Source organism: Hirundo rustica, chromosome 28 (genome assembly GCF_015227805.2).
Source record: "Hirundo rustica isolate bHirRus1 chromosome 28, bHirRus1.pri.v3, whole genome shotgun sequence".
Taxonomy (NCBI): domain Eukaryota; kingdom Metazoa; phylum Chordata; class Aves; order Passeriformes; family Hirundinidae; genus Hirundo; species Hirundo rustica.
Window position 1 is genome coordinate 5,249,258 of NC_053477.1, and position 11,697 is coordinate 5,260,954.

At 43.1% G+C, this 11,697-nt stretch overlaps 1 protein-coding gene across 2 annotated transcripts; it reads right to left on the reverse strand.

Annotated features, from left to right (window-relative positions):
- Positions 1 to 70: 70 nt before the first annotated feature.
- On the reverse strand, positions 71 to 11,553 carry VDAC3 (voltage dependent anion channel 3). 2 transcript variants are annotated; one of them, XM_040087810.2, is made up of 9 exons: positions 11,473 to 11,553; positions 10,011 to 10,082; positions 8,848 to 8,897; positions 5,456 to 5,608; positions 4,347 to 4,399; positions 2,825 to 3,052; positions 1,765 to 1,915; positions 807 to 864; positions 71 to 561 (listed from the first exon to the last, which is right to left on the reverse strand). In XM_040087810.2, exons 2-9 carry the CDS (start codon positions 10,075 to 10,077, stop codon positions 470 to 472), a joined length of 852 nt encoding a protein of 283 aa, XP_039943744.1. In that variant the 5' UTR covers positions 10,078 to 10,082; positions 11,473 to 11,553; the 3' UTR covers positions 71 to 469. The 2 variants fall into 2 exon arrangements, with proteins under 2 accessions (XP_039943744.1, XP_039943745.1); XM_040087811.2 differs by lacking the exon at positions 11,473 to 11,553 and adding an exon at positions 11,067 to 11,085.
- Between the last annotated feature and the right edge of the window lie 144 nt (positions 11,554 to 11,697).

The following is an 11,697-nucleotide window of genomic DNA, read 5'->3' on the forward strand; positions in this document are numbered from 1 at the left end:
GAAAAGATAAGAGACCAAAAAACCCAGCTGGATGGAACCTTGGTGAGAGTCAACACACACCACCCTTACGTTCTGACCATGACCAATTTATTTCATTCTGATGTAACCCCGGATTTCCACTACAGCACAGAGACTTCCTTTTATAAAAGGCTGTGAAGTATAGGACATGCAAAATGCAATACAATAATGGGGAGAGGTTAGATTTTCTTCTGGTTTTTTTCAGAACGGATTTAAAATACGGAAAACTGAAATGTGGCACAAACATCACAACTTCCATGCATGCCTTCAACTGTCTTCCTTTGTTGTGTTGGCATGCTCCGGACTTCAGCATTGGGTTGAAGTCGTTCTTGGGAAGAGTAGAAAGTTCACACTTCTTCAAATTTCAGAGTAATATTAAGGCTGAAATGCACTGGGTACACTTTTCCTTCATCTTCCAGAGCACCGCCAGTTGTTTTACTTAAAAGCTGTGTTAAGCCTCCAGCTCAAATCCCAGCCCAATTTTGTGACCTCCAGCACTGAAATTCTTGCCGTCAATCAAGCCTGAGAGGGTCAGCTTTACACCTACAAAAGCAAGTCATGAGAACCATCATACACTGAGATCTTTGTACAGTGCCCTCCCTCAGGTACTTGACCTCAGTAATGTGGCTTAGTCACCACAGGAATTTGTGTACATAGACATCCTTTAGTTCTCTGAGTCTGCGTAAAGACTTCTAGCTCCTTTCGACCATTCTGTTCTTAAGATGACAGCAAATTAAACCACAGTGTAGTACTTAATGCTATTTGCTGTACCAGTGAGAACTACGTACCAGGTCGGAGGGCATGAGTGTAACCAATTCCAATGAGGCTGGCATTGTTCACTTTGGCCTACGAGAAAAAAAAAAAAAAAAAAATCACAGTATTTATAAACTGTGTAAGTGGTCATACAGAAGTGTCCCAGTCCCCTGAGAAGGTGGCTTATGCATTAGCGCTCTTCAGCTACTTGTAGACCAAACTCTATTAGAAGCATGTTCCAACCTTTTCCTTTTCTCAGGAGTTTTCAGCTTAAGCAAATGGTACAAATTCTGCAGAATGCCATGCTGTTCTTCACTGCCTCCTCTCTTACGTCTTCACATGCTTTAAAAAGCTAATACTTACTACAGTCCCTCAGAGCCTGTCTTGTTCACATCACTCAGGAGTGATTTTACTTCTCATGAGCAAGAAATACACAAATATGCAATCCCCTTTTTGCACTACTGAGTTTTGAGCTCATAACAATAGCATTTCTCATCTTTAAATTTGGTTCAATGGTCCTGGAACTAACTGTTGTTTTGAATCATAAATGCTTGCCACTACAGTTCTTAGTATTACAACACATGTCAGCTGACTTTCAAGGGTTAACTTACTGTTAGGAGAAGGCTATAAGCTCAGCTAAACTTCCACCACCGCTGTAATTATAATATGGTTTTACATTATGGTTTTAAGAATTAAAAGGACACTTTGTCCTTTCATTGTCTTTTAAGATACATTTTGCAGCACACTAGCACACTATTCCAAGCACACTAGTCAGACTATTTCACTATGGACAAAATTATATTTAAGATTTCTTTTCCTTCATAATTTCACAAGTATGATGCGTGAGGTCCCAATTTAAAGCTGAACCGCAACAGAAGCCACAGTTTGCAAACTACCCTACTTCCTCATAAACTAGTTAAAGCAACGGCTTCATTACGAATTTTCAGTATTTAGGGGAGCTTGAAATAATCATATCTGTAACAAAATTCTTACCACAACCGAAGTCTTCTCATCCAGTTGGTACTTTCCAGCAATACCAAAACGTGTGTTGTTACTGCCAGCAGTCCATGCAAGATTGACTGATGTCTCAACCTTATTAGTAACCTTCTGATAAATAGACCCACCAAATTCAGTGCCATCATTCCTGTTTGTAATAGATGCATGTCAAGCCTTGCCTTGTTTAGTAACTCTTTAGATTAACCCTTCCCCACAATCATTTGACCATTACCTTCTGAAATGAACTAAAAGATCCAATACTTCCCTTAACCCAGGCTCACTACTTCCTAGCTGAAGCTGGCAGACTCTTGCTCTTATTTTTTTACACAATACATGTTTTGCTGGCAAATTGGAACAAGACTTTCCAAGAGCCAGAGACCTACAGTTTAAGGTTCTGACAAAAAAAAAAAACACAAACCCAAAACAAACGAAAAAACCACACCACCAAAAACAACCCACCCAGATAAGCTGGTTGCTTGTCTCGAGTAAGCCAGTGTGCAGTAACACAAAGGAGACTTCAGTTACGGGAATGTGAAGACTGAAAACCACATTGCTGCATTACAATACACCATCTTCAAAGCATCTCAGGCCACCCGAATGCCAAGACTAGAGCTACGCAGTGATGACAGCTGGAAACAAACACAATGCTACGCATGCCTTTCTCCTTCATCTTGGGCATTTCTGAGGGAGAAACCTTCTGTCCGACGGAGAAGGGGAGAAGGTGCAGTAGTTTAAGGGAAGGCTTTTTTGTCTCGTGTTGTAACAGAAGTTAAAGCTCACAGCTTTTAATTACAAATTACCATAAAGTGCCTTTACATCACCATCTTGGATATACAAACCCCAAAATTACACTGAAACAAGGCATTAAGAGAGCCAAGAGTTGGGAAGCTGCACCTATTTTAGTTGTACTGGAAATGAAAACACTGAATGTAAATGAACTGGAAAGAAATCAGTATCCCCCTCCCTTCACCCACCTTGGACCTAAGACCATTACTGCTAACTATTCCTATAGTTCAGCTCCTCTGATAATGTTTTTCTAGGCTCAGGTAATACTTACACATTAGTGTGCAGCTGAAAGTCTCCTGCCTTATATCCCAAGGCAAAATTATTTTGCGAAAGCTTATACTTGGCTGTATCAAAAGCCATCTGGTAGCCAGCAAGCCAGCCCTCGTAGCCCAACACTGCCCAGCCATAAATGGTTGGTCCCGAGAGATCAATGTCTACGTTGCAGCCTGCATGTATATAGTCTCTTTTGTAGGAAGTCTTCAACTTTCCACTCTTCTTCCTGCAGAGAGAAACATGCAGTTTTATCCACAGTAGTGGATACAAGTATGTAATATATGTAGTTTTACTACAATATGTATGTCCCTTAAGGCCAGTTAGTGAAACTACTGTAACCCCTATTCAAAACTTAACGGGTGCTGAAGAGGGCACAGGACATCGATAACGCTGTTACGTATATTCACACGGTGCCACTTTTCCCCCTACCATCTCAAACTCTGTACAATTCTCAAGAAACAAGAAAGACAAAATTGTTTGTCCTTAATGCTTGAAAACCCATCCGGTTTCATATTATTTTTTTCTACGAGTGTAATGTGTTGCGGCATCATCAGTTTCTTTCAGGAGCATCCGTAAGCCTGCAGCAACAGCTGTCTTTCAATGAATTTTTGTCTGTTCGGTTTACTCCACTGTTCCTTACTTGTGCAGTGCTTGCTTTCCTTTCTTCACTGCTGGGTACCAGTCTCCTCTACTGAAAACAGATTTCTTCATCCTTCAGACATCATCCACTTAGTCTGCCTTTTGCTGTCCCTCTCGTGATACCTCTTCCTCTCTCCATTTCCTATCTCTGTTGATTTTGCTACCAATTCAAACACAACTACAACAAAACTTTACCACCTCCTCAATTCTCTACCCAGCCTCTTTTTCACTCAAGACACAGCAGAACACTTGTGTTACCTGTCGGTTACACCTAGGCCTCGGGGTCTCATTTTTCACTTAGCCTCTAATTCCTCATATTCAAGCAGTATTTCAAACTCAAGATTCTAGAGACAGGCTCTCATCAATAATAAATTAATACCAGTCATTATTTGCAAAGCAGTCTCAATCTTTGCACATTATTCAGACATAAACACCCCTCCTTTGCTCTACTACTTACCAAATTTAAGTACATGAGAACTGAGAAAGACAACTAAGTGCTATTCCACTGCCCATTCTACCTCCTCATTCAAGAGTGCACAGACATCTGGCCAAAAGTATCAGGAAAAAATAAAAAAAAATGGTTTACGGAGTTGACAGCCTTAGGACTGTCCACACCACGAAGATCTACTTATTTAAGGGGAGAGTTAAGAGATCTGGTACCTACTGCAAAACAAATTTGCCACTGACCAAAAAGCTGAAGAATGTTTTCAAGCAGAACCTGTCCTTCTGAGTTAAGATCCACTGCCTGCAGAAGATTCTATAGTGACTGCAGAATCTTCTCCAATAAATGCTGAGCTTTCACCCAGCGAGCAGAGTAAGTATTTTTAGAGGTTATGGGAAATTCTAGCATTCCTTAGATAAAGGTAATGGAAAATGTTTACCCTGTGTTTGGTACAAATGTAGTGTCAAGAGCCAGCTTCAACCCTTCAGCCATCTGCAAAGAAAAAGACGCATCTGCTCAAAAATCAGTTGAATCACTTGAATTTCTTATATTCCAGTACTAGAACTATACATCCGGTCTAAAGAGAAAACAAAATACAACCATAACGTCTCCCTCGTGATTTACAACAAAATCTGAAGATGCTGCATGATGAAGGGTTAAAATAGGACTTTTTCTTCCCACAGTGAAGCCTTTAACAGCACACACCTTGTAGGTATGTTTTTACATACAGGAAGATGACATATCTAGTGCGGACAACAAGAAAATTATTCACAGAATAATGACAGAAAGAAAACTACTCGGTTCTTTATAGTTCAAACAGTCCATACAGTAGCTCAAAAATCTCTCTCATAATCTACAGATATTCTGTTAAGACACGATACTTCTTCACAGGCCAAAGCACATACCCATCTCATTTTCCCTCACCTTTGTCATTAGCTAGATAGTATTTTCCATTTTAAAGCACAGGTAAAGTACAAGCATGAATGGCCATACGTGGCGGACAGCACCACAGAATTTTTAATATCTTTGGCATCGTTACATTATACTTGAGGAATTAAGTGAAAGGCATAAACCTATTAATGTCAAAAAGAACTGTGTTATTAGAGTGCTGTATGCTAGCAACCCTTCGTGTAAGCAGTGCCAAGGTGCAAACGCTCGTCTTCCTCTTTTACTTTACAAAATATATTCAATCTCAAGGCAGCCAAACTTGAGTTCTTACATATTAAAGCATTTAAAACGATTGAGACCCATCCTAGGTTTCCCTGCCTGACTGCAGCAGTGACAGTTCCACATAGCTAGGTTCACTCAACCAGCTAAGTAATTCCACACACCTATAACTGCAGTAACTGTACCCCCAAATCATACCTAGCAGCACATGGCTCTGAGAACACCAGCACCCCCCCACTGTGTGTTCTGCAAATAGAGGTAACTTCTTTTAATACTCCAGATACTTTTGTGCAATTTTTCATTCTCCAGTGTTTTCTGTTCAACTCAATAGTGTCTCGTACCAGTTGCAGAAACATTTCCAAAGTATCTACTTTTTCTTACTTTATTCTCGATAGAAACTTCTGTTCCCAGTGTGTTATCTGTGTTCCACTTCTGGGTGAATGTAAGTCCATGGTCTTTGTCCTTATATTTGGTCTCTAAACTGCCTGAAGCCTTGCCTGTGTCCGTGTTGGAAGAACCGGTAGCAGTGAATTCCTGTCAAGAGCACAATATCACAGAATCGCAAAACAGTCTGAGTCGGAAGGGACGCATAAGGATCATCGAGTCCAATCCTTATGTGAATCTCCCGTACGGAGATCGAACCCACAACCTCAGCATCAGTAGTACCATGCTCTAATCAACTCAGCTAATCACAGAGTCACAAGTTTCAACACTCTTTATATTTAATTACATTCAGTTTTTCCATTTTCCAAGTGCCAGCACTCACACCCTAAGGCCTTTTGACAGAACCCTGAAAATCATCATCCTTCTCTTCCTTATCCCCACCTAAAGTAATTTCTTTTGCGTCAGAAAATGCTACTCCTGGCACCTCTGTTGTGAATGTTTCTTTTATTGAGGTGCACTGATAGAGCCTTGGAACCTGCCTAGGCTGGCAAAAGCGCTATTATACAAGGACCTGACACCTTCACTTACTTTTCATCACGAGGGCTTGATTATTTGCGACCCTCCATCTTAACTTTACCACACTTTGTCCCCAAGCTTATGCATCAAAAAATCTTTTTTCTGACTTTCATTGCCAAAATGGCTGTTATTTCAACATTCCACAATTTGCTCTGTACCTTCACATGACTCCATACCCACATATAACAAGATACTCGCTCAGGATACATAGCTGTATATATTCCTGGATTTTTCTTCACCGTCTCCTCTAATTCCCTTTATCATCTTACTAGTACCGTCCCAATTGTGGATGAAAAAGCACCTGCTGCAGTCCTGAGAATCCTCTCCCCCTTAGGAAAAGCAATCCTACATTCAAGTTAGGTGAATAGCAAAAAGAAAAAAGTTTTTTCTCACATTTCTCCAAACATCTCGTGTGTTTCTTCATCGTAATCATTTTTCCCTCCAGTGTTTCAGCAGTGCCAACGTTTTCTGGAGTCCTGATGCTTTTCGTACTGACTGCTGCACCCTAACGTTGTGGTTCCTCCTACCATTTGTGCTATCGTAATTTAGACTCTTCATATACTGTGGTGATGACTTTAGTACCTTCCCCCACAACTTCTCTTTCATTACCTCAGCCAGTAACTCCATTTCAGAAGCTAAGTCATCCTTCGTGAGGCACCTTCAAATTGTAGGCCTTTTTTCCTTCACAGTATGATAGTATGATACACGGTATGATACAGAAAGCTGACCCCAGCACTTCGACATCTCTCTGTCAGGCTGGTCCTTTACTTAGTTGTGTAATGGAACCAACAACTTTGAATTTAGTATAACATGTATTTTGTAATATGCTATTTGGTCAGTTCTCCACACATCAGAGCTTCCTGTTATTTAGTGTACTTGAAGTCTCAATATACTATCTCTCCTGGAATAGCTCAAGAGGTAGTCTACTCGCTGTTTCACGCACAGCTTAGTATTAAGCACTGAACAGGCATACTGCCACAGCAGTAAGCTCAAGGTGTATGAATTATGTTTTAAGAAGCATCTGAGAACTGCTCTCATTCGTTATCCTCATCTCACAAATATTTCCCTTGAAGGAAGATAAATAATCTGTCACTACATCTACAAGTTTTGTCTCTCTCAAAGTTTAAATATTGAAAGATACAGTGCTTAAGAGATGGCAGGATCCATTCCCAACATATCCAAGCTTTGGAACCCTGACTTTCCAGATCCTTCTCATTCCGGGATCGTATCCCCGGATGTACGTTACTTTGCCAATTCTGGACTTTGCAGAGCGTACGAGGATACAAAGACTGTAAGAAATGGTTCTGAAGTGCTAGGGAGCCAAGTCACATTATTCCTTACACACAGTTTGGGGCGGTGAGGGATGCTGCTGGGGCAGGATGGGACACTTACTTAAGCAACAGCACAGCAGTCACAACACATCTAGCCAGCTAACAAAAACATGTGACAGAAGTCAGGATGTATTAAGACTACTTTAGGACATAATTGCTGTACAGTGTTCTAACACCACTTCCACAAATTTGGTGTAAAGACATCTCAAACCTGCATCAGAATTCAGAAGTAACCTTCTTCTAATTTTAGAACAGATTAAAAAAGCTCGTTTTCTTTCTTAGATCAAGCAAATGACAGATTGTAAAAACTTGTCTCAAAGCCAAAGGAAATAAAAAAACCTGCACTGTCATACGATCGAAAGCCAAAGCTTTCTGTCAGGCATCAAGAACTCAGCCTGCTTCTGGAAGGAGAAGCCACAGAGACAGAAGTCTGCTGCCATCAGTCTGTATCTGTGTAAACCAGAACATCTCACCAAACCGTAATTTCTTTAATTTTTTTGCTGAGAAGTCAAACTCATTCTGGTTCAACGTCAGATGACAGTCTGCATCAGCATTTAAGCGGAGCGTCTCACTGTCCTTCTAGTTGATGGTGCCCAGCATCTACAGGAATGCCATGCACTTAGTAGGCAAAACCACTTGCAATCTGTCAAACAGTTACAACCAGTAGACACTATCATTGTGGTTTTCTAAGTCTACAGCTATCACCGTTGTCTTCTAAGTCCACGGGAAAAACACCCAAGCGTTTTGTGTCGTAACAATCGGAGGTACTATTAGATCCAAGCGTGAATTAGATCTCACGCTTTGTTCCTAACTTCATCTCCATCCCCAAAAGTCTATTTTGTTGCACCAGAATCCTCATCAGAAACACTAACAAGCTCAAAACCCGAAGCAACAGGTAACTTTACCAATACCGCATCTATCTTGTTTTCCCTCTTGCTGTTTTTACGGCGTTCTTGTTGTGGATTGTTGGACAAAGATTGCAAATGGCTTTACATACAGGGATCATACAGCAGATCTAGAGCTACAGACACAGTAAACGGTACAACGTGAATAATAACATGACTAAAAACAATTCAACAGTTTACAAATGACTTAGTATGCGGCACAGAAAGCCTTGTCAGAAAAAGCAATAAAGAGCCAACATGTCAAAACAGTCACTATTCTTACCAACTGGATAACCATCCAAAGAAAATTGCATGGAAAAGAAAAAGCCCATTTTAGAACTTAATACAGTTGTTCACGTTCCATCACAATCAGAAGACAGCATAATTAACTATTAGCATATTATTTGAGAATCAAAACTTCCAGCCAGGGAAACTGACTGCTTCATACTACTTTGGGCATATCTCAGTCAACTATGAGTTTTAAAATGAGAAATGAAAGAGACAAGCAACACCCGCTAGTAAGTTAATACTTGTTACCAGTTCAGGAATTTGTCCTTCCACTGCTATGCTGGTGATGTTGAAAGCCCTCAATACTTACCACCCCACTGGAAGACCTGGTCTTCAACTCTAACTTGACCATTCCAAATCCTGAAAATAAAACAGCACACAGCACCGGTTTAACCGAAAGATACAAACAAGGCTTATTTCCAACATACCCGAAGTATGCCAGGTAGGGTACGCCGACCTTAAACAGCCTATTTTCATGTTTAAACAGTTACTGATCGTACCGAGGGTTAGGAGGATTACGGGAAGAATGACTTAAGGAACTCTGACGACTCAGAGTAAGTTGCCTCATAATTTACAGTCACAACAGACACCGGCCATCAAGTACCTCTGCCTTCCGTAGCCACCTGCAGTCTGAGTTAACCATCTCTTCTGATTCACTTAACATTTTATTTCTCATTACAGGGCAGGAATTTTTTCTTCTCCTCTATTCCAAAAAACATATATTTCAACTTACTTCAGTCAGTGCCATATACAGAAGTACTACTGCTTTCTTCCTTTTCTGTCTGCTCTGAATCTAGGGAAATATCCAGGCCTTGCACTAAGTAGAAAAGCTTCAAGTGACCGACACTAAAGCAGGGAACTTGAGTTGATTTTCAGCAAAGCCTGAACTCCATGGCAGGAGAGACCAGACCACAGTGCATTTTAGTTTTACGGAGAATATGGATTTGGGATACGAATCAAATCTTTATTGCACACAAAATCAGAATTTAAAAAATCAACACTTTCTAGGTACTGTTTCCAGAAAAGGGACAAATGCAAATGCTGTGAAAAATATCTGCACTCCAGCTTTAACAATAGTCTATTCTGATTAACCTAAAGATCCACTCTTCCTCAGGAACCTGTTTATTGCCACATATGGTCTCCTGCAGCAATCTCTATCAGTATCCCTGATTTAATGACTCTAAACAGAAAAATCAGAAGGTAGAAGAAGGGCGCAGCATTTTTCAGAGACTCTTCTGGACTGCGCATTAAGGTCAAACTTGTAACCTTCCCCTCAAATTCTTTGCCACTGCATTACTATCGTAACACGTGTCCAAAGTTCAGCATCAGAAGGGGCTAGATGCTCCGGGGCTCTAATGATTTTCTGCCATAAGGTATTAAGGAATCTCTGAGGTGCTCACGTTCTTACAAACATTTTCAAGATGCCTACGGAAAAAATATGAAAGGTGATCAAACCATCCTCATCTTACTTACCATATCCCTTGTTGAAAACGTCTCTGGCAGACTTTCCCAAGTCACTGTATGATGGTGGGACAGCCATTGGATCTGAAACATACAGGAAGCTGTAAGAATCTTAGCTGTAACGGCATAAAGTCTAAACCACAGCCAAAGCATTAATAAATGTCAATGATTAGTAGTCTCTGAGTACGTCACCGATACAGAACTGCCAGATCTTCGACGAATGCTCATCAACGTCATCCTCACCTCATTGTTGCTTCGTCTAAAACAGGCTACCATTCAAAGAATTTATGAAAGCCAATCCATTATTTAGAATCAATGAACCCCAGCTATTACATTCAACGATGTATGCAGGCCTCACAGTCTTCCACTGGAAAAAGAAGTCACAGGAGCCTTACTGCTGTTCTGGTAACGAGGAAACATTGCTTTTGTGACAGGACCCATCGTGACAGGGTCTCCGAGCGGCAAACTACGTAAACACTTAACAGTCCCAAAACAAAACAGGTCTCACTTCCAGCTGCACTTGTGATTTCATAGAAAGCTTTTTAGGAGATGTGAAGAATATAAAAGTAATCTCTGCATACCGTCCAGTAGCCATTGGTTAGTATTTCTGCACTGCGCACACAGAGCAATAAAAACTAAATTTGATAACAGAGGTACACTTCCTAATACTGTTACAACTACATCGGAGCTCAAAAGGATGGGCATGTAATATTGCAGTGTAGATGACACACTTTATTAGTTAAACTTGAATCACCCGGCTGCAATGGCAACAGCTGCCGAAAAACAGTGTGAAGCGGGAAAAGAAGCACAAGAATAAGCGCATCGGTCTGTGGAATAAGCGTAAAATAACAAAACCAACCAACCTCCCCGCCCTAAACACCCCACCCCCCGCAAAAGAAACCTCGAACGAGAAACGAAAATAACCACGAAGCCGGTTTCACGTTTCCGGACGGATGTGGCGGAGCCTCGCCCACGACCACCACCACGCAGCGCCCGGAGGGGCGGCGGCTGCGCGGCCCCGGGAGCGCGAGCACCCCCCCCGCCCCGGCACTGCCCGCGTTACGCAACGGGTAACGGAGCGGGCGCGCTCCGGCGCCTCTTCCTCTCCCTGTCAAAATGCCGACGCCGTGGGAAAAATCAGTCGCAGCCGTCCCACAAGTTCGTGCCTCCCTGCCGAGAAACCGAAACGGCTGGCAAGTCCCCCGGCCACTCGGTCGCACGGACAGAACGGGCTCGCGTCCCGGGGCTGCCCCTTCGGCAACCCGTGGGCCTGAAGACGAGGAGTCGCCGCCGGAGCGAGCGGCCGACGCCCCCTCGGGCTTCTGGGCCAGCTCCGCCGCGGCGAGGTGACTCGGGGGACGCCCGCCTCGGCCTCGGCGAGGCCCAGAAGACAGCACCGAGCTCCAGCCGGACGGCGCCGCAAGACCCGACCCCACCCGGCCCAGCTCGGCCCCGGCCGCGGCCCCGCCGCTACCTGCCGCCCGCGCTGGCTCCCGTACGGTTCTCGGCGCCCCCACGTCCGCATGCGCGGCGCCACCGCTGCGCACGCGCCCCGGCTCCGGCCCCGCCCACCCGGGCCGGCTGCCGCCGCGCGGCCCCGCTCCGCCCGGCGCGCAGCCACGGCCCGGCGGCGTCTCGGGAGCGCGCGGAGGAGCGCGCTTCGGCCTCCTGCCGGTGTGGCAAAAGGCGACCCTGCAGC

Excerpts from the sequence above, each read along its gene's own strand:
- VDAC3 (XM_040087810.2), bottom strand. The coding sequence starts at position 10,077 with ATGGCTGTCCCACCATCATACAGTGACTTGGGAAAGTCTGCCAGAGAC. Across the intron at positions 5,609-8,847 it reads CCAGGTCTTCCAGTGGGGTG|GAATTCACTGCTACCGGTTC; the intron begins GTAAGTATTGAG and ends TGCTCTTGACAG. Across the intron at positions 865-1,764 it reads ATGAGAAGACTTCGGTTGTG|GCCAAAGTGAACAATGCCAG; the intron begins GTAAGAATTTTG and ends TTTTTCTCGTAG.